The sequence below is a fragment of a genome, unplaced genomic scaffold (assembly GCF_019419815.1).
Source record: "Pyrus x bretschneideri cultivar Hongxiangsu unplaced genomic scaffold, Pyrus_bretschneideri_v1 Contig18, whole genome shotgun sequence".
NCBI classification, from domain to species: domain Eukaryota; kingdom Viridiplantae; phylum Streptophyta; class Magnoliopsida; order Rosales; family Rosaceae; genus Pyrus; species Pyrus x bretschneideri.
In genome coordinates, this window is record NW_025999479.1 from 1,568,199 (window position 1) to 1,592,786 (window position 24,588).

Genomic DNA, 24,588 nt, shown 5'->3' on the forward strand with positions numbered 1-24,588 from the left:
AACGAACAAAACACAACCTACACCTTCCAACATTTGCCTCAGGGATTTCCAATGCACATGACATGTTAAAAATCATCATTCCCACAGATTTTAGTCATCTTCACACTTAAATACATTCTTAATCATAGTCACCACATACTAGTTCACAAGTAAGCATTTAAAACCATGTTTTGAATGTAGTAACATGCCTTAGAGAATTTGCTCAATTCCTTACAAGATATGCACTCAATTTTCACTCAGATTTTCTAACTACACACCCTAATCTAGTTACCTATGAGAAGATTGATGTAAACATGAAAACGAACACTCACATATATGTATCACAAAGAAAGTAATTTCTGGAGTTAATAAGCATGTTTAGGTATGATCTCATGAATGGAATGCTACTACTTAGATGCGAGAACCAGTGACACCATATGCTCATACCAAGTTCAAACTCCACAAATTGAAACACATAACACTCAAGATTGAAGTCACGGGTTGTAACGGGGCTTGGGGTGTGTGGATAACAAAGAAGGGATATGGAAAACAAAGGTTCTTAAAGAAATAGTGAGCAAAGCACTTGAATCAACTTAGAATTCCCTTTTGAATGAAAACTCAACTTCTGAACAAAAAGGGAGAACAAGCTCTTTTCCTTTCTTTATTTTCTTTTCTGTTTTTCTTTTTCATATGTTTTTCACAATTTTTTTTTTTTCTTTTCTTTTGAATCTCAAAACATACATATAAACTTAAGAACAAACATTCCCTCCTCTACACTCATTTTCTTGCATAATGTAACTCAAAAGGAATTCATTGAAGTCATGCTCACTATCTTTTAAGAACAAGGGTGTGAATTGTCCTAAACTAGGTTAGGTGAGAAAAATGTGGGTTAACAAAGAATAAAGGCTAAACAAAGCTCAACGGGGTTAAAACTTACAACATATACGAAATATGGGACGTAAGGCTATTTGGCTATGGTGGCAACTACACAACTTCATCTTGATATATGTTATGCAATTCAATGTCATGCTTTGAATGAAACGGATATAAGTTCTAGTATTTAGTTCTATCATGATACAATTGCATTCTAAGTAGCAACCAAGCAAGGAATAATGAGATCATGCAACAACTTTAGAAAACAAAGAATCACAGATTATAACTCTCCAAAGAAGGTAATGGCTCGAGTCTCACAGGGTTGTAGCGTTTGTTTGAGTTCCTTTCTTCAAACATGTTACAAAAACGAATTTTTCTTTTATGATTGCATGTGAAGTCATACATTATAACCATAACCAAGCATATGCCAAGAGTAAATCAAACTTTTCTCTATGTTTATAACTCTTTTTAACAGTCATGCAATTACAAACCAAATCCTTATCATTGTGTTGGAAGGTACCCTAAGACACAAACACACAAAAACGACTCAAAACACTCTTTTTAGGCTTTTCAAAACATGTTTTTCAAATTTTTATGTGATTTTCGGAGTTATAAAACAAAACATACTAAAACACTCTAAAACATCTTAAAAACACCTTAAAACAGCAAGGAACAACATTTGAAGTTATGGGTGATAAAATCCCACGAATTTGTATCAAATATACTTAGTTACCCCCCCCACACTTAAATCAAACATTGTCCTCAATGTTTTAAGCATAGATTCACACAAAACATAAGTAAACACACAAACAGCACTTAAACATACTAAACATGGCAAAATATATCTAACAAAGAGAAGAGTTTAGGGATGCAAATCTGGTTATGGAGTGTAAATTCCATCTTCTCCTTGGTGATTGCATTGAGGCTTGATCGTGAGTTTTTCCACAGGCTAATCTTGAACTGAGCTGGAGGATTCTGACACATGGCAGGCAAGCACGAGGTGGAGGTGATGACCGGTTTCTTTGTTCAATCTTTCCAATTCGTATTGAAGAGGGTTTAGAGGATAACTCAGCATATGCAGTTGTTGCGTTTGCTGACTATCCACAAGATTGATGTTTCCTCGTCACTCGTTTTAGCTGTTCTCCAAGCCGATGTGGTCCCTTCTCTGGAAGTGTTTCAACCTTTGAAGATGACTACTCGAGAGCAACGCTAGGTAAGCAACCAGGGAATAGATTCCAGGTAGTTGGTTCCAGATCGGAAGACTGACTCCAAGTGCCGGCTGATTGCTCACTTTACTTTGCCATGCGAGTAATAACAAGGACAAAGGAAAGGACAGGGAAAGATCATGATATGAGATACCTTTGCTTTCGCCCTTGATGATATGAGATACTTTTGCTTTTGCAGAAGCATCGAATGAATCAGCACATATATTTGTTGCGCTTGTCTCCACATGCTTCGATCCACCGTTTCCTCTTGCCTCATCTGTACTCCAGGCATCTGGTATTTTCTTTGGGGGATACATCAATGGTTGAAAATGTGTTCTCAAGAGAAGAAGAAAACTGAGCATGTTTGAGAGGGTTGGTTGCAGTTACATTCTCGGCCGATAAGGGAAGTCATGCGTTTTTGGGTGTATGCCTTGCCATGAATGTTGATGTATATAGGAATTGTAATGGCAAGTGGCAGTGCGGATGCGGCAATGTCCTCCACGCGTCTTCTGAAAAGCAGGGAGCTTTTGACAAAGTTGCACACGTTTTCTGAAAAGCCGGGATTTCGGCTTTTGTCACCCACGTTTGTCGGCAAAAGTGTGTAGCTGCTTTCTCGGCCTCCACGCGTCTTCAACTTTGTCAGAAATCTTTTGACAAAGCTGCACGCTTTATCTGAAAAGCCGGGATTGCGTCTGAAGAGCTGGCGAACTTTACGCAGGAAAATCCGGCTTTGAAGAGTGGTGTCTCTTCATTTCTGAATCGGTGATTGTGTCGCCTCTCCTTTAATAGAGGTGATCGATCACCTCTAACATGCACACTTTGAAGATTGCCCAAAAATCGTCTCCGGCCCGTCGAGATTTTACTTCATCCAACCCTTCTCTTTTAACTTCTTGAAAAATGGCTAACTCATCTAACCCATCGAACATTTGCTTAGATTTGAGTCTTAGTAGCGATCCGGTCGTGCCTCGTCAGGGTAAGGTATGGTGCCTGTCTTTTTTATCTTCTAATGGCCCTCTTACAGGTGAAGACTCTGTGATGACGGATGCAACAACAGCTACGATAGTAGCTCGGAACCTCCTGACTCCTAAAGATAGTCAGCTGCTTTCAGGACGGTCTGATGAGTTGGCCGTTCAAGAGTCCCTAGCTCTCAGTGTTCAGTGCGCGGGCTCTGTGTCCAACATGGGCCAACGCCTACTTGCTCGCTCCCGTCAGGTTGAATCATTGATGGCAGAGGTGGAAAATCTCAAGCAAGAGATCAAACAGCTTAAGCACGAGAATAGAAGTTTGCACGTTCTTGCAAATAATTACTCGACAGGCATGAAGAGGAAGCTTGATGAGATGCAAGAATCTCAAGGTCGAATGCAAAGTGACCGTCAAAGGCTTACGTCTTTCTTCCAGAGGCACCTTTTTCCTGCGTCATCTAGCGTTCCACCAAGTATTGGGGCCTCGAATGCTCTATCTTCGATGCCTCTCGCTCCGATGTCTCCTGCTCCGATGTCTTCCGCTCCGATGCCTTCCGCTCCAATGCCTTCTGCTTCTAGAGTTTTGCCACGTAGTGGGGCTTCACGTAAACAACCTTTGTGAAGGCTCCATCATTCTGCCATGTTTTTTTTTTTTTTTTTTTTTTTTCATGCTTTGTTTTATTCAGTGTATTGGGTTGCTTCCCAAGTAGCGCTTTCTTTTACGTCTTGCAGCCGGACGAAGAACTTCTTTTCTCACTTAGGACCCACGACATGGAATTGATCTTTGAATGGGGGGTGATACTTGAGATGATCCGGTAACGGTTTAAATTCTAGAGTGGGTGCCTGGATCATTAACAACATATTAGTATAAAACAAAATTGAAATTCGGGGAGGTGGCTTACCTGTGTGCTCCAAAATGAACTCAAGAATAAACACATCTTCTTTGAATATTTCAGGAACCTTACCCTTGGACAGACTATGTGTGAGGATTGTTCCTTGTCCTTTGTCATAAAATTCAACTTCTTTGGGGTTGTTTATCTCAAGAACGTCCTCTTTGATGAATTCTTGATATTCCATGCTTTGCACCTTTGGAAGGCCTTCCAAGATGTCTTTTTCACTTTCTTCTTCCTTGGAAGTCATGAATCTGCAAGAAATAGGGACATTAGGTGGAATGGGGTTACCACTAATTAAATTTGGAACAACCTTACTTGAATTAGATGGCGTAGGAGCAATAGGTGCCTCCGGCAAAGGTGTTTCCACCCTAGCCGTGGCTTGGGTCTCTTCCTCGTGATTTGATTTTGATGGTTGAGGGTTCGTTCCAACCTCCTTGCCACTTCTTAACATGATAGCTTTGGTGGTTTCAAATCCTTCCTTCGGATCTACAATGGTTGAACTAGGGATTTTGCCTTGGTCGCAAAATTGTCCTACAAACTCCGCTATCTGCCTAATTTGCTTTTCCAAGTGGTCCAACCTTTTGTCTTGATTTTGCATTGATTTTTCTTGAGTTTGGATTTCATTGCTTTGGGCAGGTTGTGGTGGCTGCATAGGCGTTGAATAGAACTCCTCATATGGCTGCCAATATTCTCCTTGTTGAGCCTCATTGGCTTGATTTTGTGAGCCCTGCACCAAAAAAATTAATTCATTAAGCTTTTGATTATAATCTATTGACGAACTTGAGTTTGGTTGGGCATATTGAATATGAGGTTGTGGTGGGTGCATAGGTTTTGAATAGAACTCCTCATATGGCTGCCAATATCCTTCTTCTTGAACATGTTGAGGTTCCCACCATATAGAGTTTGAATGATCACTCCAATCTGAATTGTAAGTATTGGAAAACACGTTATTCCTTGATTGAAGATCAAATATATCAACGCTTTGCATTTGGGACCTTTCCATGAGCTGTGACAATAGAGAAGCATTATCAAGTGCCATATTGTGCTTCTCTAGTACTTGAATTTAACAAACAAAACACAAATAAAAAAAACTAAAACTAAAATACATAACAGAAACGAACAATCCAAGGGATTAGCAAATTTGCTAATCCTCGGCAACGGCGCCAAAATTTGATGCGAAAATAGTTAAGCACACAAATTAAACCCTCTTTTTGTCAATTGTAGTAAGTATGTAAGTAGGGATCGTTCTTAACCGGGGATTAGGAGGGATTGCAAATCACTTGGAAACTGACTCAAAAACGTAAAATAAAGTTTAAAACATTAAACTAGACTCAAAGAATGCGAAACTAAACGCTTAAAACACTAAAACAAACCAAAAGACTCAAACATCACCCAAAACACTCAAAACTGCCTTAAAAACACTTTCTGGGCAGTTTTGAGCACCTTGGTGAATTTGGACGAATTTGTGCAACAAATTGAATCAAAACACTTATAAACACAAATTAAGACACTTTCTAACTAATTTGGACAATAAAGTAAAGGGGGATTGGTTTTGGATGAATTTGAAATTAAAACAGAAACTTGGAAACAAAACAGATTGTAAAACGAATTTGATGGAATAGAATGGATGGGATGGCTAGCTAAGGGGTTCATCTCCACACATGTTACACTTGCATATAAAACGAATCCAAATTGCTTTTCAATAAACCATGATGCTCAACACCCCAAGTTAACCGTGATGCACTAATTAACTCTCAAATTTTCCTTATGTTATTGAATTGGATGATGCATGCGACAATTCAAATCATTCTCCAATGGTTCTCAACATGAATGCATATAAGAGATACAATGAGAGATCATTATGCTCTATGAAAATTATAAGTGTTGACGAGGCAATTGTAACTATGAATGCATGATACTCTTGCCAAGAATTCATTTAACGCGATTGTTTATAAGCAACCTCCACTACTTGTGAATATAAGTTCATAACTATTAGGCGAAACTCACTTATATTCTAGCATCATATTCATGCATGAAAATTAAGCGTGCACTCTCAATAAACATACATAAATAAGTTATCAATCAAACAGTTAAACAAATTGAATTCACAACTTATGAAACGCAATTAGAAGTAATCAAATCATATTGCAAGCATAAACATATATTTCGAATCCCCCCCTAGCCAAGGGGGGGTTTAGTTCCTCATACGTACAAAACAAAGAGAATTGAAATTAAACATTGAAATCAAAGGAAAAGAAACACCTAAACATTCCAACAACTCAAACTTGAATTGTATGAACGTTTAGGCCCTCTTCTCTTCCTCTTTGTTGCTGCACAAGGTCTAAGGAATGGTTGTGTGATGGTGTGAAGTGTGTATGAATTTCTGGAATGGTGGAAATGGGCATGGCCAAAGGGAAGTTTTTGGTGAATTTCTGAATATGGAAGAGTGAATTGTGTATGAAAATGGGAATGGTTTGTATGAATGCATTGCATGGTTTTATAGGGAAAGAAAGGGGTGAATGTGCATGTGGCTGCAAGGTGTGAATGATTATGGGTGCATGTGGTTGAAATAATTAAGGGAATGCATGTGCAAAACAGCTAGGAAAAGTTCTTTTGTTGATGATTGTGTTGGTGATGAATATGGAGTGGCTGGAATGAAAGGGAAATCATGGCACAAAGGTGGAATGACAGCTAGGTTATGATGATGAATGCATAAAGGTGGAATGACAGCTAGGTTATGATGATGAATGCATGTGGATTAGGTTGGAATTGCATGTGGAATGGCTTAAAGGATGGAAGTGCATGTGGCTGCAATGTAGCCTTCTAGAAATCAGGTTTTTAGGCCCCCTTGCAACTCCCTAACTGAATTCAAGCCTTTCAAATTCGTCCATCCTCATGCCTCCATGCTTGCACTATCCAATCTTGGCCCAAAAATGCTCTAGAATGTTCCAAATTGCTTCTTTTTGCATACTTTGACACTAAAACCTGAAATTGCACGAAAATAACTTTAAACACTATAATAACTAAAGAAACACAACGTAAATGCACGAAAACAAGCAAACTAAGGCGCATAAATATGCTCCTATCAAATATATGATCATGGCTTCGAATTCACCTCTAGCTAAAATGAAAATTAGTTACACATGTTCATCGTAACTGAAAAGAAATCTAAAATAAACATTGAAACTTAAAATAAAGAGAGAAAAAACTCTAAAAACTCTAGAAACTTTAATGGATGAAAGGATTAGGCGTTTTTAGTGTTGGAATGTGATTATGATTCTTCATTGCAACTGAAGATAAGATATGATAAGATAGGATAAAATAATGTTTCAGTCCAACTAGGATTCTTCTTTCCTGTGCAATTCCTTGTCTTCCTAGCCTCAACTATAATTTGTCCAGAATTTAGCACACGTTTAACACCCAAAACACCAAAAATGTCCAACCCATATGCTATCCACGCACGCTACCCAGTCCAAGTTTAAAACTGCTCCAAATTGCTCGATTTGATCTCTAATCGAATCCCATCAGTGACTAATCTAACATCTAGTCTAACAAAATCAATCATTTGTTAAAAAAAAAAAAAACTCTAATTGTCAACTTTACCAAGTGGACCTACAATAAAACGAAAATAACTTAAATTACTATAATAAATAAAAATTAATCAAGTAAATGTATAGAAATAAAATAACATAAAAATGTTTGTATCAATTAAGAATTTTCTAAAATTCAATTTTAGTAGTAGAATAACGACGTGTTTTGAGGGCAATCCTCACATGATTTACAGGTGGCCTTAGATGATAGGATGGGAGGCTATCAATTTCTCTGAAGAATCTGCCCTTGCGGAATGTGTAATTGTGTACCACTCAAAACTTTCTGTTGCAGCCGCGCGCGTTATCGTTATGTTCAATTTTTATGCGGCTCCAGTATTTCTCATGTTTGTTTTTATTGACTTCTTACTTTTTATGGGTCCACAATACAAAATCTACATTTGCTACCACAAACGAAAGAACAAACGACATTGTAGAAAACAACGAAATGGATGGTTGTGTTTCATACAAATAACAATGGCGATGAGATTAAATTTGCAGATAAAATTTATAAAATAAATTATATGTTACAGATAAAAAGTAAGTACGTTTATCAATGCTTGAGTAATAATTCAATCGTCAATCTCTATTTCATTTAATTTATAAAATTTTGACTACAAATTTAATTTTTATAGCATTACTCGTCATCATCTGTTCTGCATAGAAGTATATTTCAAACAAAAAAGTGACACGGGTAAAATTCCTGACCACTCAACACAAGAGAAGGGAATGGAGGAGGTATGAATTTTATTGTACGGGCATTTAAAACGCCACAAATTTCATTTTTCTATCTTGTTGTAATTCATGGTCTGAGTCTGAGACTTGCAGCAAACCGAGAGAGACTCTACCCACCAAAACCAACCATGGAATTGAGCTCTAAGCTCCACCGCCTTCACCTCCGCTCCGCCTTCATCAGCGGCTCATCCCCTTTCGACGCTCGCGCCACAGTTCTCCCTCCCCGGCTCCGCTCCCTTTCTAATCGGATAGCTTCTCAATCACTTAGAGATAGCAACAACACTAACTCCATCAAAACCACTAGTTATCTACAGAAATCCACAACCCCAATTCCTAAATTTGCAACCCCCTTATCGGCGGTGGCTCTTGAAACATCCGTCGCCGAAACCACCGCCAGTGACGACGATGTCGAGTCTTTGTTCTCGGATAATTCCAAGAACGAATCTCAGAACAGACGTGGTAAAAGGAATTCGAATAATTCCGGGGCTTCCAGTATTTCTTCTGGTGTGAAGCTCGAAAATGTCCGAAAGAGCTACAAGGGCGTCACTGTGTTGAAAGATGTCACTTGGGAAGTCAAAAGGGGAGATAAGGTTGGATTGGTGGGTGTAAATGGAGCAGGAAAAACTACCCAAATGAGAATTATCGCCGGTTTAGAAGAACCCGATTCCGGCAATGTCATAAAGGCGAAACCCAACATGAAGATCGCGTTTTTGAGCCAGGAATTCGAGGTTTCGTTGAGTAGGACGGTCAAGGAGGAGTTTATGAGTGCGTTTAAAGAGGAAATGGAAGTGGCTGGGAAGTTGGAGAAGGTGCAAAAGGCGTTGGAGAGTTCCGTTAACGATTTGGAGTTGATGGGAAGGCTTTTGGATGAGTTCGATAAGCTTCAGAATCGGGCGCAGGCGGCTGACTTGGATATGGTGGATTCAAAGATTAATAAGCTGATGCCGGAACTCGGTTTTGCTCCAGAGGATACTGATAGATTGGTGGCATCCTTTAGCAGTGGTTGGCAGATGAGGATGTCGCTTGGGAAGATTTTACTTCAGGTATATTAACATATATCCTACCAATATCATACATTTTGTTTTAGGTTATCTCTGTTGGCGATGTAGAAAACTGAATTATAACATTTATTATTGCTTGACGTATGCAACAATGTTTTATTACCGCAAATGGTGCGATGAAAAATTGTATGCAGGGAAAATTGCGAACTTGAATTTCTGTATAGGGAGATGCTGTCCCCAACAAATATTTGTTTCATACAACATTTAGCATTTGTTTTTCACAGAACATTTGTTTTCTGCCCATAGGCGTATCACGTTTAATGTATCTTAGAATATGAATTGGTTTAGTTGTTGTTCATGGCGCGATGTTTTTTTATCTTCAGGATCCAGATTTACTACTCTTGGATGAGCCTACAAATCACCTTGACCTTGACACAATTGAGTGGCTCGAGGATTATCTGAATCGGCAAGATGTGCCAATGGTTATAATATCTCATGACAGAGCATTTCTAGATCAGTTATGTACAAAAATAGTGGAAACAGATATGGGTGTCTCCAGAACATATGAGGGAAATTACTCTCAGTATATTCTGGCAAAGGCGGCATGGATTGAAACCCAAAATGCTGCTTGGGAGAAGCAACAGAAGGAAATCGAGCAGACAAGAGACTTGATACACAGGCTGGGAGCTGGAGCTAATTCTGGCCGTGCTTCTTCTGCTGAAAAGGTAAACTGAGGTTTACTGGACTAGAAATTTGTGCCGTGCAATTCTAAAAGGAACTAAATAAACCCATCTAACCTGAACAATCAGTTACGGTTGGAATTTGTTGCTTCATTTTCTCAATTTAACAAAATGCAACTTAATTGCTTTAAACTTTTTCTTTTCAGTCACGAAAATTTATTAGTGGTGAGAAATATTCTTTCCAAAAACAAATCGTTTCACTGACTTTTTTTTCAGTAGGCTTGTAGTCTGCCTCATTCAATGGTTCTTGCCAAACTGCACTTATGCGTTTTTGAGCAAAACAAACTAAATGTTGCATAAATTCTTGTAATTTAAATTTCTATACCTATTAATGCTTGTTATGATACTCAATAGAAATGTAAAACAGATATGATTGGTGGATATATCTGTTTGATGATTATAATTATTTTATTTTGTCATTCTATGTATTGCTCTTTATGGTGGTATTTAATCACATCACTTCCCACTTATCTTACATTCTTTTATTTCTCAAAAAACAGAAGCTGGAGAAACTTCAGGAAGACGATCTAGTTGAAAGGCCGTTCCAGAGGAAACAAATGAAGATCAGGTTTCCTGAGCGGGGACGAAGTGGAAGATTTGTTGCAACGATTAAGAATCTGGAATTTGGCTTTGGGGATAAGGTGGGTGGACATACGTTGCTAATTATAAGAAGTGCTACTTTAAACTCTTCATCTGCAAATTTTATTTTTTGTTGAAGAGAAATGAGACAAATTGTATATATTACATCAATCTGTGTTTTGTACCAGGTCCTATTTAACAGGGCAAATCTTACGATTGAAAGGGGGGAGAAAATTGCCATTATTGGCCCAAATGGATGTGGAAAGAGTTCGTTGCTGAAACTAGTAATGGGTTTACAAAAGCCAATAACAGGAGAAGTTGAGATTGGGGAGCATAATGTCCTACCGAACTATTTTGAGCAAAATCAGGTTTGTTAGTGTTTCCTTTGATTTAAGGAATACCGTGGCAATTCTAGGTTTCGTCACATAAATTTTTATTTCTGTTTCTCAGAACTTTTTTTTTCTTTTTCTGCATTTGACCTATATCCATGTCTTTTTAGGCCGAGGCACTTGATTTAAATAAGACAGTGCTTGAGACAGTAGAAGAAGCTGCAGAGGACTGGAGACTTGATGATATAAAGGGTCTCCTTGGGCGTTGTAATTTCAAATCTGATATGCTTGACAGAAAGGTTTCCCTGTTGAGTGGTGGCGAGAAGGTAAATTTAATAGGCTTGCAAATGAATTTTGTCAGTTCTTTGTGCACGTATTTTGAGCTTCCTTTATATCTTTTCCTTCCAGTGAGGTATTGACTATAATGCGTGTGAAGGTCTGAATTTGTTTTTGATTATCATTCGTTCCATGTTGAGAAGCCTACATAATACGTGGACTTACACATGTCAAGGTGAGGTGAGGTGAGGATTTTAACAGTTTGTCTTTCACTTTTGTTAGGCACGCCTTGCCTTTTGCAAGTTCATGGTAAAGCCGTCAACTCTGCTAGTTCTGGATGAACCAACAAATCACTTGGATATTCCTTCAAAAGAGATGCTTGAGGTAAGTCTCTCACATTTTTCCTTCCATTCTATGCAATGAGTATTTTGCATTACTTCGGCATCCCTTACCTATAATATGGTCCCTAATTGTTTCTTTCAGGAGGCAATAACGGAGTACAAGGGCACTGTCATCACAGTTTCTCATGACCGATACTTTATAAAGCAAATAGTTAATAGAGTAGTGGAAGTTAAAGGTTGCAAGTTGCAAAATTATGCAGGAGATTACAATGTAAGCACTTTCTTGATCCTCTATGTATTGGCTTAAAAGTGTAGTGTTTGGATTATTCTGGTTTCATTTAATAGTTTCGAAAAAAAAAATGAGCTAGATTTAAAATTATCTCATTATCTCGAGCTGACCCTTAACCAAATGATGATTCAGGAAATATTTTAAGTTTGTATAACCAACAAATTGATGACTCCCGGGTTGTAGGATGATTATAGAACATGTTATCATATGGAAACGAGGGATCCTTTCACTTAATCCCATCTTTCATTCGCAATTTCAGAAGACAGAAAAGTTAGTGCCCATAACATTAGCAGTTGTGATCACATTTGTAGAGTCTAGGGTTCATTAAAAAATTAAATCAGTTGTCCAGTTGCTTATTTGATCAGTGATTCTGACCATGAGGTTTTATGACGTGCAGTATTATCTAGAGAAGAATCTTGATGCTAGAGAAAGAGAGCTTGAGCGTGAGGCCGAGATCGAAGAAAAGGCTCCTAAAGTGAAGGCAAAGTCAAAGATGTCTAAGGTAAGCATCCTTCCATTATGAAACCTGAGAAATTGAAGTGTTTTAGTGCAGCAATCTGAGCCGTCGCTTAATACACTCGTTTTCCACTACAGGCTGAGAAGGAAGCTCGGAAGAAGCAAAAGATGCAGGCATTTCAGCAAGCAAAGGCCAAATCTAAAGGAACAAAGAATGCCAAGAGATGGAATTAAGTGAAAGCTCGGAGCATCATCGAACATTGTTCATTATTGTCAAGCTAATTTTAGAGATGAAGCGGGCTTTCGCAGTGTATGTATATAACAGTAAACATTATTATTAATAGGATTACGTTTACAGGTTTGTTTCGAAAGAATTACGGTGCAACAGAAATCCTTGTACACGAAGCTCGAGCGCTATGTTCAGTAATGGCAAAAAGATGCAATTACGGTGCAACAGAAATCCCCCCGTTCCTTATTTTAGGACTCAAGAATACAATACTTACCTAGTGAAAGTGGAAGGATAGAACAAAGATTGTACCCTCAACAGAAGCAATAACCTTCAACTTGAACAAAAAAAGGAATTTCTCATTCATTTCTACGTGTAATGTAGTGAACAGTCTTATCCAAGCCAGTTCTCTCTATCAAACGAGGCTTGCCTATATTGGAATTGGATTGGGCAATAATTAGCAAACAGGAGCTACACCAAATAAGAAAAAAAGAAGAAGAAATGTAAATATTAAATTGAGGGATCACAAAAGTTAGAGAAGGAAAAGAAACACAAAGATCCTTGGGGGAAACATTTTTTGGCAGAGGAAATGAAAACTAGTTAGGTTAGAGAGTCAAACTGATAACGTGTTATAAATAGGCAAAAGTAAGAGAGAGATAACCTTTGCTAAAAATCGAAGTGGAATAATATTACATTGTATATTTTCGTAACTGTATCAGACAATGGATGTAGGTAAAGAGTGGGGAGTGAGATTGGTATTATTATCTTCACTTTTGATCTTCTTGTTGTATTGAGAATATAAACATACCTCTATATATAAGGGTTTTGATCTTTACATGCATAATGAAAACTTTTCACCTCCCTTAAACATTTTTCATCCAAAACTTTCAATGGTTGTCATCAAAATTTATTTTGATTTGCTTCCTCGTACAATCATATATTTCACAACATTTTCAACAATTTTAATTAAAACATTGCTGTAAAATCGAAAAGATGAAAGGAGATGGTGATATCTCTACTAATTAATAAAACACTCATTGTCAGCTAAAACCCTATGAAATTACCAGATTAACCCTCTAATTAAAACAGAACATAAATAAGAAATATGGGGCATAAATGTAATTTCACATAATCAAATTTTACTGTTTTTTTTTCAAAACCTTACATACATATAATCCTAACATATCTTTAATTAATTAAAAAAAAAAAACTTCCCACTCCCACATTCTCTATCACTCTCTTCCTCTCTCCTTCTATTTCAGAAACAAAAATAAAAATTTTCTCACACACTTTGTGTGCCCATATGCTAGTACAAAGTAATCAAACGAAAAGTTGGGGTGTTGCTAAATTAAACTAGGGCGGGGATTGGGCGGGCCGTATCAGTGTAGGTAAATTATAGCCCATCCAGATAGTCCGCAGCGCAGCCTCTTTCACTCCTCATCGGGCATCAACCATTGTCGCCGCCGGTGTCCTCTGGTAATGTAACTACTTGTTCGTTTAATTCTTCTTCGTTTAATTCTTCAATTATGCGAATCAGAGACTTTTTGCTCTTAAAAACAAAGGGTAGTGTGCCGAAACTTGGACAAATTCATTTTACCCAACAAGGTTATTGTCAGGACAGCACTAAATAAATTCACAAAAATTCCAAGGATAAATGGAGTGTTACGAAGCATATGACATTCTTTTGTTTGTGCTTTGCTTCTCAAACAAATTGTTTTAAGTTGTACTTGAGAACCTCAAATCGATTGCTTTTTCGTTTATATTGGTCATATATAGAATCATCTTCCCGACTTATTGATTTTACTTACTTTGTTTATTTAGATGTATGTGTTGGAATTTGTGTTTTCAGCTCTTTGCTTAATTTGTGTTACCTACAATGACTAATGATCATGGCCGGCCGCTGTTTTATTTCTTGTAGCTCGGGTGATGGCTGAAGTCCTACTAGGCATGCCGGGACCCTGGGCTGATGATTTTCGTGAAACGTCTGATCATTATACTACAAAGATTGGCGGATTACCTGTGAGGAACTGCTGCTCATCTTCTCATGTTTTCTTCCAGTATATGAGTGTTGAGTTTTTGATCCCCTTTTATTTTCTTTGTAACAGGACTGGCCTCTCCCTGAGGAGCCCGTCACGCCTGATCTGCTTAAGTGCAGTGCATGTCGAAGTAGATTAAGTCTTGTTGCACAGGTTTTACTTTGGAAACTAATCAATTTACGTTTTATGACATATCTTTTGAAAAGATACGGGCCGTGATTTTTAATTGTTTATTTTCCAGGTTTATGCCCCAATTTCCAGTAAAATCGTACAGATTGAAGAGCGTGTCATTTTTATTTTTGGTTGTCTAATGCCAAAATGTGGGAGCACTCCTCTTAGGTCATGTTAAAGCATCTGAGTTGATATTAACTGCAATATATAGTAGTGTTGGTGCAAGCGTTGTTGTTTTTACTTATGATATATCTTATATCATGCAGCTGGCGAGCGCTGCGTGTTCAAAAGCTACACAATGAGGAGGAGGAACCAATTACCTCTTCTCAGGAAGCGGTCCCTTCAACTTCATCAGTACCGGTTTCAAACGCCAGCTGGTGGGAGGATTTGGACGATGAAAATGATGAAGATATAAATCTAGAAGAGTTGGGTAAAGCATTTAATGATGCTGCGAGATTAGCTTCTACTGCCAAGAAACCACATAGAAATGATCACAGTAAGACTTCTACAAAGCCATCTTCTTCAAGTCAGTTGGAAAAAGTGGCAGACGTTGACACACCTGGTATGGATGTCTTTTAGAAGAATAAATCTCAGCTTAGCTTCCCCTTACTTGGTTTCCAAGCTTTTATAATTGTATGTGTTTTTTGGCCACCGTTTCATGAGCCTTCATGAGCTTCGTCTCCTTTGTACATGTACTGTACTATGGCTGTTGCATTTTTCTCTGTGGCTAAAATATGCCACTTCGTTGTTGTTTTGTTCAGACTCTTTTTGGTGGTTAAGTGTGAAAGGTACCATAAAAAAAAAAACACTGCACAAAGTGGATGGTTGGCTACAAATATAATGATGTGGGAGAACGAAACATGTCATTAAATAATTGTGAGATGAATAAGTTCTTTTCTTTTTAAGGGACGAAGTAACCAAAATTAGCTTGCCTATAAATTATTGTAGTTTCTATCCCACTTTGACTGCAACATAAGGGTAAAAATCATTTCTTCATACATAAGGGTAAAAACCATTTATTCATATAAACTTCTGCTTAATTTGAAAAACCAAGTTTATGTGTGTGTACAACGTGATTCACTTATTTACATATTTATTGTTTGTTGTAAATTGTTATTTCTTTTTCTTAACTGATTCAAATTCTTCCATTCAATGACATTCTTTTTCAGTAAAATCTATGTGATGGGTTGCCATTTCAGTGTTGTTTTAGGTTTTTTCTGACGTGTAACTTGTTTAATGTGCTTGTGCAGTGGTGCCTTGTTTTTATGTATACACTCAAAAAGAGTCATCCTCAAAGGATCTTACTTCTTTATGTTCAAACTACTCGTCATTTTCCATTGCAAAAGAAGGAAATGATATTGAGGATCACGGACAAGATGAAACGTGGGCAGAGGAAGCTTATGAATATGATAAAGCTTTGACAGCTGACAGGACATACCTTAAGTTCAAGAAACGGTTGGATGCACACCCAGAACAATGTTTCAGGTATTGAATTAATGAAACTTAGGATGTTCAAGTAGATGGAAATTAGGATGTGAGTAGTTAGTTGCACTTCATTTGCATTTGAAGCTTGTTATCAAAATTAGTTAAAATTTGTGGAGACTCCTACAATGCGTTTGGTGGTCAATACCAATGCGAGGCTCACTATGATGCAGAAGCACATGAAAATCACTCGGGTTTATTTAACATAATATTGCAGAGCAACACACATATATCAACTCCACCAATTTATTTATTTAATTTTTGTGGGGAAGGGGGAAAACTAGGAAAGAGTGCCGCTTACTCCAACTCCTTGGGGAAAAGTTGTTTCGTTTGAAAAGCTATATATGACCATGCCACACACCGTCACCCATGGCCATGTGAGCATGCCACACTCCATCCCTGATGGTATTTCCATCTGTGGTGTTGCAACGATGTGAACCAATGTCTGGCTACACACTATGCTGAGATGGCTGTATGATATGAAGAGCCCACTCTTTCATATATTGGTAACGTTCCCTTGAAAATCCCATCTTCGCATGCTTAGTCGTGAATTTCTTCAACGTCTATTTGTTGCAACTCATTACTAATCTCATATAGGTCTTGAAAGGCTATGGCTCTATGATATGGTCAATTAGTCATATGATCTTTTCCCGAAATAATTTCATGTAATTGCATATATCAGATGACCAATTTACCATAATTTTTTCATCTCTCTCTCTGATTTGAACCATAAGGATGAAGTGTCTTGTAGACGAAAGCATATGAGTTGTATCTCTAATTTTCCCTTTTTAAAATCTTTTCTTTTGGGGCTAACCAATGAGGAGTTACTTACTAGCGTACCTGGACATAATTTTGTTTCAATTTCCATGTGATAATGTGTGATTTCAAAACCTTGCGACCACATGTGATTAGAGGTTTTTCCTTTTTCACTTCCTCTTTGGAAAGTAATGCTTGTTAAGCTTATATTCGACCTTAAATTAGAAACTGAGTGTGAAGTTGAAGGGAAGCTTGTCTGAGGCTTTGGCATCTTTCATGTCTTTCGAAATTGGCCTAGCAATTATCACTGTTAGACTTGGAACTGAGGAATGATATCTATTTTTCAACTCCGCTTTGTCATTTCTTATGATATCTTGTGTACTCAGATATTCATATGGTGGAAAGCCACTCCTGGCTACATCAGCTGAAGGAGATCCGGGGAGATGTAGTCTATGTGGTGGATCAAGGAAGTACGAGATGCAACTAATGCCCCCATTATTATATTTTCTACAAGAAGCAGCTGATGATTGTCAGAGGCAGTCACTGGAGAACTGGAACTGGATGACACTTATGGTATACACTTGTTCCAAGGTAAGTCAAGTATTTGGTATTTGGTCTCTTATTACGTAGGTGCCCCTTAGTTTTATGCAGAAACAATTTGATATTTTGCAGAGCTGCTGTCAACATGGTCAAGGAACGTCCAAGCATGGGAACTGGCTTGTGATAGAGGAAGCTGTTGTGGTACAAGTCGAGAAATCTTTTAATGGGCTAGCTGAACATGGTTATTTGTCATGAATCGGTGCAGTCGATGTAGCCTCTTCATGGCTATTATACATACATATAAGGGAATATTAAAGGCGTTGTCTCTTGGTTATTGATGGTTGCTGCTATGTGGCACTGACACGGAAGAGCTCTTGTTCTGGACCTTCTGGTAAAGCTTGAAGAATTTCAAATTCGTCCCTGGTTATGCTTAAGGAAGTCTTATTGGCCATTCGAAACAGGCTACCGAGACTGGTGAGATGTGATGTATACATGGTTTGCTTGCTAGAGAACAATTAAGTTTTCCCGTTTCTGAATGTATGATGCATTAGGTTGATATTTTAGTATTTGCCACAATTTTTCTGCTGAGAGAATGCAAATACTTACTAGTAAAATCTTGCCACCCGCACACGGTGTTTCAATTGCCTATAGGATTTGTGTACAAATGGAATATGATCCTATAGCTTATATACTTGGAGAGTCCATGTGACAGGATTCGGGTTCGATGTTCTAAACACCCAACTCGGTTTCACTTGAAGTGAGGCCGTAAGATGGGTAGGCAGGTTGGCAAGGATAATTCATCAATTTAAGTTGCGCGACAGACATGTGACATACTATTTAAGTCTCGTGACTGACATGTGACATGCTTTAGAGTGGACTGACAAATTCTAATGGGTTTAAGGAAACTTTTAAAAAAAAAAAATAGTCGATGGAGTCAACATTTGGGGGTAAAATGGCAATTAGATTCACAATTTATATGTAATATTAAGGGCTTATAAGCGAAAAGCATATACATTGGTTAGACAACTTGGCTATGCCCGGGTTCTTTTGTTCTATATGATTAGACAGAAGAAGCTGACTAATTGGACCGATCAATTAACCGAATTTTAAAACTACATTGCATTCAAACCACATTGGGATGGCATTAAGCCTTTGTGACAAAACTCAGAATACTTTAGAACAAATCACTCAAAGGCATCGTCACCCACGAATACTAGTCATAATATTCATTCAACTACATCCATGTAAGATCCACACACAAGGTTTGAAGTTGGTGGCTGTCCAAAGACAGCTTGCTTGGCAGTCAAGTTCCGAATATTACAAAATACGCTACCAAAAGAAGTTCGGAGTTGCATTGCCATAAATACAGCACCTTTCATAGTCATATGGAACAGAAGTAGCGACAGACACTACTCAAACTTCTTGATTAGCGCCAGGTCATTCAACATTTTATCAATCGCATCATCGTCATGAACCCGTCCTTTTGCCTGCATAAGAGAGGCTCCGTTAATAGATACGAATTAGAGTCAAATAAACCTTAGGCATGACCTACAGACTTCAGAAGGAAATCAATGAGATTTCTTTTTCTGTACTTGAATTAAGTTTTGTTCATTGGAAATTAGCTGACATTAAACTTGCTCACTCCAACTCCAACGGCAACTCAACTGAAGAACCTACATCTTGAATGTTACCTGCTAAAGAACCTTCTCACCCATCATCTGATTCTATCCCATACGGTCAGTTTTTTATTTTATGGCAAACACTACTACGGATTATTCATTGTTTAAGATTTGATTTTCCAGAAATGAAGACTCGTATAATTTTCAAAATTTTCTGAGAAACAATGTACCATTCATACGAAGCATTACGTATATCCATATTGACAAATTCATAAAGACCACTCGCAAAGGTTGGATGAGTGGGATATACCTTTATAGATGGAACCATAGCAATAGCTTCCTCAACAGTTTCAGGGCAGAGATTGCCAAGAACACAGAGCTGCACAATAGAAATTATTCAAGCATTAAGAAGATTTGTGTTAAAAATGCAAAGAAAATTCTCTTTCCGGAGTTTATTATAGGTAATTGGAACTTACCTCGAACTCAGTCAGCTGATATCTACTAAGGATTCTGAATGTTGGTTAAGATTCACAAATTTGAAGAAAAAAGATCATGCTTTCATGTCAAAAGTAACTAACATAACAACCATTCCTATGACAATTGCCAGCATTGTCCCGATTAAGCATCTGAAAGATACAGTACACATCTGGACTCGCGGCCCATAAGGGTTACAATACTCTCATCAACAGATTACTCAGCCAAATTGCCCATCAGCTGAAATCTCATAACTCATGAGATAGTCTTTTGTAGATTGCATAATAAATGCTTCGTTTTCATTCAATTACAGAAGTTGACAAACGATTGAACTCCAAACTGCTATGGTTTTACTTTCTTTAACACGAGGCGCACAATGGCCAGATAACTAACACTTATTCTGCATCCTAACAAGAACCTAAGACAGGAAACCTTGCAGCCATCCGGCTGATTTGGATTCATAGGGTTGATTAGAAAATTATGCAAACTCGAGTCTCTATCACTGACTCCCAGGAACGCATCAAAGGACATAAGTGCAATGTATAAATGTAGTAGAGTTGTAGCATAACCACGAATGAACAACAAAGAAGATAAAATTTCCATCTTTTACAATTTGAAGGATACTCTCGAACTTGTTTAACAGCGTCGGGATTTTTGTAACGGCTGAAGCGCTTCACATACTGCAGTGACTTCTCAAATACTCTGAGAAAGTAAGGTAAAAAGAAACAACAGATTAAGCAAAACAGACAACATTCTTATCGGAAACCTAATATTACGCTAGATTGAAGATTAAGGATTAAAGATTAAGGAGAGTGAAAGGGGGAAACTGACTGCGAAATTTGGTTCCTGGGATCATCAGACATCTGTTGAAGCTGCTCGAACTTGTGTTCCAGAATCAAAGAAACTTCGCAGTTCATTAAGCACTTTGCCTTCAAAAACTCTGCCCACCACAAAACCAAATCCCACCATTTCTCTAATTAATCTAATCTAACGCAATACATACATACATATATAGATATATATACATAGAGAGAGAACAAGAGAGAGCGGGAGAAAGCTACCGTCTCCGATTTTAAGCTCGGCGGCGTTTTCTTCCTCTTCCCCAGACATGTTTGCGGAGTATCTAGAGAGAACACAGAGAGAGAGAGAGAGAGAGAGAGAGATTTCAACGGGGCTTAAGAAAAGCAAGGAGTTGGGTTAAGAATTTATTGAAGAGGCAGAGGCGGCGTTGGCCTGGCCATCATATTGAACAAATACTTTTCCCCATTTACTCTCAATTTTCCGCTGTGAATTCTTTCTTCTTTTTATTTTAAGCTAATTATCCATCAAAATTTTTATTTCAATGCTCTTGCTGAGGACGTAATGCTTGATTAGGCCTGACAATTCTTGACATGATTTGATAACTCGATACGATATGATACGAAATTAACAGGTGTTTGGATTAACACAATAACGAATCAAATTGTTATCGGGTAACCCGAAGCACCTGTTAAGATAATAAGTTGGTTCGGATATACACATGGCTAACACGATACACGATAAACAAAATATTAATTTAATAATTTTATAACCCTAAAAAACTACTATAATAATTATATATATATATATATATATATAAAATAAAATTTTAAAAATTGGTGATCATTGGATTAGCTTAAATATATATACCATTCAATTTCTTAAGTATTATACGTACAATATATATATATATACACACACACACACACACATATATATATATATATACCATTGAACTTGATGGGATACAAACTCTACGAAACTAATTTCAATGATTCAACTGTCAAACTTGTTTGTATATGAATACAATGAATAAACTCGATCTTCAATTTAAAATAAACTAGTGGATACCACAAAATCTTATGTTATACTTAATGAAAGTATGAATAAGCTCTTAAGTGTTAGTGAATCTATTGTTTTGATGAGATACGCATTCTACAAAACTAGTTTCAACAATCCAACCGTCAAATATGTTTGTATATACTTCGAGATTGCATACGCCAAAAATTGCAAAAACCAAACATTCATACATTAAGTAACAGAACAAAACTTTTCGACGGTTATCAACGAAAAATCACAATTTAACGGTTATTTTAACTCTGATTTGATTATTTTTTACAGTTACACTCCTTGACCATATATGAATACAATGAATGAATTCGATCTTCAATTTAAAATACTTACACTAATAGATACCACAAAATTTTATGTTATACTTAATGAAAGTATAAATAAACTCTAAATGTTAGTGAATCTATCGTTTTGATAGGATACACATTCTACGAAACTAATTTCAAAGATCCAACCGTCAAACTTGTTTGTATATGCTTCAAGATCTCATACGCTAAAAATCGCAAAAAACAAACATTCAAAGATCAAGTAACGGGACAAAACTTTTTGACAGTTATCAACGAAAAATCACGATTTAACAGTTATTTTAACTTCGATTTTGATGATTTTTTACAACTACACTCCTTGATCCTATATGAATACAACGAATGAATTCGATATTCAATTTAAAATATTTACACTAGTGGATACCACAAAATCTTATGTTATACTTAATGAAAGTACAAATAAACTCATAAGTGTTAATGAATCTATCGTTTTGATGGAATACGCATTCTACGAAACTAATTTCAACGATCCAACCGTCAAACTTGTTTGTATATGCTTCAAGATTGCATATGCCAAAAATCGTAAAAAACAAACATTCAGAGATCAAGTAATGAGATAAAACTTTTCGATGATTATCAATGAAAAATCACGATTTAACGGTTATTTTAACTTCGATTTTGATAATTTTTTATAGCTACACTCCTTGACCTTATACGAATACAATGAATGAACTCAATCTTCAATTTAAAATATTTACACTAGTGGATACCACAAAATCTTATGTTATAATTAATGAAAGTATGAATGAACTCTGAAGTGTTAGTGAATCTATTGTTTTGATGTGATACGCATTCTACGAAACTAGTTTCAACGATCGAACCGTCAAACATGTTTGTATATACTTCAAGATTGCATACGCCAAAAATTGCAAAAAACAAACATTCAGAGATTAAGTAATGGGACAAAACTTTTCGACGATTATAAACGAAAAATCACGATTTAACGGATATTGTAACTCCGATTTTGATAATTTTTTTACAGCTACACTCCTGGACCCTATATGAATACAATGAATGAACTCGATCTTCAATTTAAAATATTTACACTAGTGGATACCACAAAATCTTATGTTATACTTAATGAAAGTATGAATAAATTCTTAAGTGGTAGTAAATCTATTGCTTTGATGAGATACGCATTTTACGAAACTAGTTTCAACGATCCAACCATAAAAAATGTTTGTATATACTTTGAGATTGCATACGCCAAAAATTGCAAAAAACAAACATTCAGAGATCAAGTAACAAGATAAAACATTTCAATGGTTATCAAGGAAAAATCACGATTTAACAGTTATTTTAACTCCGATTTTGATGATTTTTTACAGCTACACTCCTTGACTCTATATGAATACAATGAATGAATTCGATCTTCAATTTAAAATATTTATACTAGTGGATACCACAAAATCTTATGTTATACTTAATGAAAGTATGAATAAATTCTTAAGTATTAGTAAATATATTGTTTTGATGGGATACGCATTCTATGAAACTAGTTTCAACGATCCAACCATAAAAAATGTTTGTATATAGTTCGAGATTGCATACGCCAAAAATTGCAAAAAACAAACATTCAGAGATCAAGTAACAGGATAAAATATTTCGATGATTATCAACGAAAAATCACGATTTAACGATTATTTTAACTCCGATTTTGATGATTTTTTACAGCTACACTCCTTGACCCTATATGAATACAATGAATGAATTCGATCTTCAATTTAAAATATTTACACTAGTAGATACCACAAAATCTTATGTTATACTTAATGAAACTATAAATAAATTTAAGTGTTAATGAATCTATCGTTTTGATGGGATATGCATTCTACGAAACTAATTTCAATGATCCAACAATCAAACTTGTTTGTATATGCTTCAAGATTGCATACGCCAAAAATCGCAAAAAACAAACATTCAAAGATCAAGTAACGGAACAAAACTTTTCGACGGTTATCAACGAAAAATCACGATTTAACAGTTATTTTAACTCCGATTTTGATGATTTTTTACAGCTACACTCCTTGACCCTATATGAATATAATGAATGAATTCAATCTTCAATTTAAAATATTTACACTAGTAGATACCACAAATCTTATGTCATGATGATCGGTGAAAATTGAGGATTTTGTAAAAGGAATAACATGCATGCTTTGAGTTCCATTGGCAAGGTTTAAACTTTTGAAAAAGGCTTCACAATCTTGAAAACAAAAACTTTTTCATTTTGCATATCCTTGCACATTTAATATTTTGTAATAAACTAGTAGTGTATGAATGTTTGTTTATTAGACTCTTATTTTCGAGTGTAGATATAGTACTTAAACGACAAATGTGTTTTAATGTTTTGAAGTAATATTTATGTGGCAATGTATGGTATGGTCAAATTAAAAAAAAAAAAAAAAAATTCTTAACGGGTCATAACGGGTAAAGTGACCCGACCTGTTAAGGACCCATTAAGATAACGGGTATGACATGACATAACCCGTTAAGATAACATGTGTTACACGAAAACAACATGAACACGACAGACACGACTCGTTTGCCAGACCTATGCTTGATATTCGAATTAATTGAATAAAGTTATCGTTTGACAAAAATAAAAAACCTTATATCTTTCCGTTGTTTTTATGTAAGGATGACCAGAAATTAAAAAGATGCATAGGAGCAAAATAAAATTATACATTTCTTTAAAGAAAATTTGAGCATTAGTCTATGAATTTTGATCCAACTGGAGTTTTGGTTCATGAACAAAAATATCGTGAATATTAGTTGTTAAACTAGTTATAAGATGGAACAATAATCCTTCTGAACTTCCATCCAAAATAAAGAGCTTAAAGG

General features: G+C 36.5%; 3 protein-coding genes across 4 annotated transcripts; 2 read left to right on the forward strand and 1 right to left on the reverse strand.

Annotated features, from left to right (window-relative positions):
• Positions 1-8,347: 8,347 nt before the first annotated feature.
• Positions 8,348-12,600, forward strand: LOC103928954 (ABC transporter F family member 5). The gene is made up of 9 exons (XM_009338084.3): positions 8,348-9,277; positions 9,619-9,960; positions 10,476-10,616; positions 10,743-10,922; positions 11,054-11,209; positions 11,442-11,543; positions 11,643-11,771; positions 12,187-12,291; positions 12,384-12,600. The coding sequence occupies exons 1-9, from the start codon at positions 8,363-8,365 to the stop codon at positions 12,477-12,479; spliced, it is 2,166 nt and encodes a 721-aa protein (XP_009336359.2). The 5' UTR covers positions 8,348-8,362; the 3' UTR covers positions 12,480-12,600.
• Positions 12,601-13,796: 1,196 nt separating this feature from the next.
• On the forward strand, positions 13,797-18,079 carry LOC103928953 (programmed cell death protein 2-like). Of its 2 annotated transcripts, none has more exons than XM_009338080.2 (8): positions 13,797-13,947; positions 14,390-14,490; positions 14,577-14,660; positions 14,749-14,846; positions 14,945-15,240; positions 15,929-16,163; positions 17,303-17,507; positions 17,589-18,079. In XM_009338080.2, exons 2-8 carry the CDS (start codon positions 14,398-14,400, stop codon positions 17,709-17,711), a joined length of 1,134 nt encoding a protein of 377 aa, XP_009336355.2. In that variant the 5' UTR covers positions 13,797-13,947; positions 14,390-14,397; the 3' UTR covers positions 17,712-18,079. The 2 variants fall into 2 exon arrangements, with proteins under 2 accessions (XP_009336355.2, XP_009336354.2); XM_009338079.2 differs by having other exon boundaries at positions 13,825-13,952.
• Positions 18,080-18,653: 574 nt separating this feature from the next.
• LOC103928956 (DNA-directed RNA polymerase II subunit 4) lies at positions 18,654-20,825 on the reverse strand. Its single transcript, XM_009338087.3, has 6 exons — positions 20,611-20,825; positions 20,381-20,489; positions 20,174-20,251; positions 19,552-19,585; positions 19,386-19,454; positions 18,654-18,943 (listed from the first exon to the last, which is right to left on the reverse strand). Exons 1-6 carry the CDS (start codon positions 20,657-20,659, stop codon positions 18,866-18,868), a joined length of 417 nt encoding a protein of 138 aa, XP_009336362.1. The 5' UTR covers positions 20,660-20,825; the 3' UTR covers positions 18,654-18,865.
• Between the last annotated feature and the right edge of the window lie 3,763 nt (positions 20,826-24,588).

Coding starts and splice junctions, on each gene's coding strand:
- LOC103928954 (XM_009338084.3), top strand. CDS start 8,363: ATGGAATTGAGCTCTAAGCTCCACCGCCTTCACCTCCGCTCCGCCTTC. Junction 11,210..11,441: donor TGTTGAGTGGTGGCGAGAAG/GTAAATTTAATA, acceptor CACTTTTGTTAG/GCACGCCTTGCCTTTTGCAA. Junction 11,544..11,642: donor CTTCAAAAGAGATGCTTGAG/GTAAGTCTCTCA, acceptor TGTTTCTTTCAG/GAGGCAATAACGGAGTACAA.
- LOC103928953 (XM_009338080.2), top strand. CDS start 14,398: ATGGCTGAAGTCCTACTAGGCATGCCGGGACCCTGGGCTGATGATTTT. Junction 14,491..14,576: donor CAAAGATTGGCGGATTACCT/GTGAGGAACTGC, acceptor TCTTTGTAACAG/GACTGGCCTCTCCCTGAGGA. Junction 16,164..17,302: donor CACCCAGAACAATGTTTCAG/GTATTGAATTAA, acceptor TTGTGTACTCAG/ATATTCATATGGTGGAAAGC.
- LOC103928956 (XM_009338087.3), bottom strand. CDS start 20,659: ATGTCTGGGGAAGAGGAAGAAAACGCCGCCGAGCTTAAAATCGGAGAC. Junction 19,455..19,551: donor ATCAGCTGACTGAGTTCGAG/GTAAGTTCCAAT, acceptor TCTATTGTGCAG/CTCTGTGTTCTTGGCAATCT. Junction 18,944..19,385: donor CTATGGTTCCATCTATAAAG/GTATATCCCACT, acceptor TCTCTTATGCAG/GCAAAAGGACGGGTTCATGA.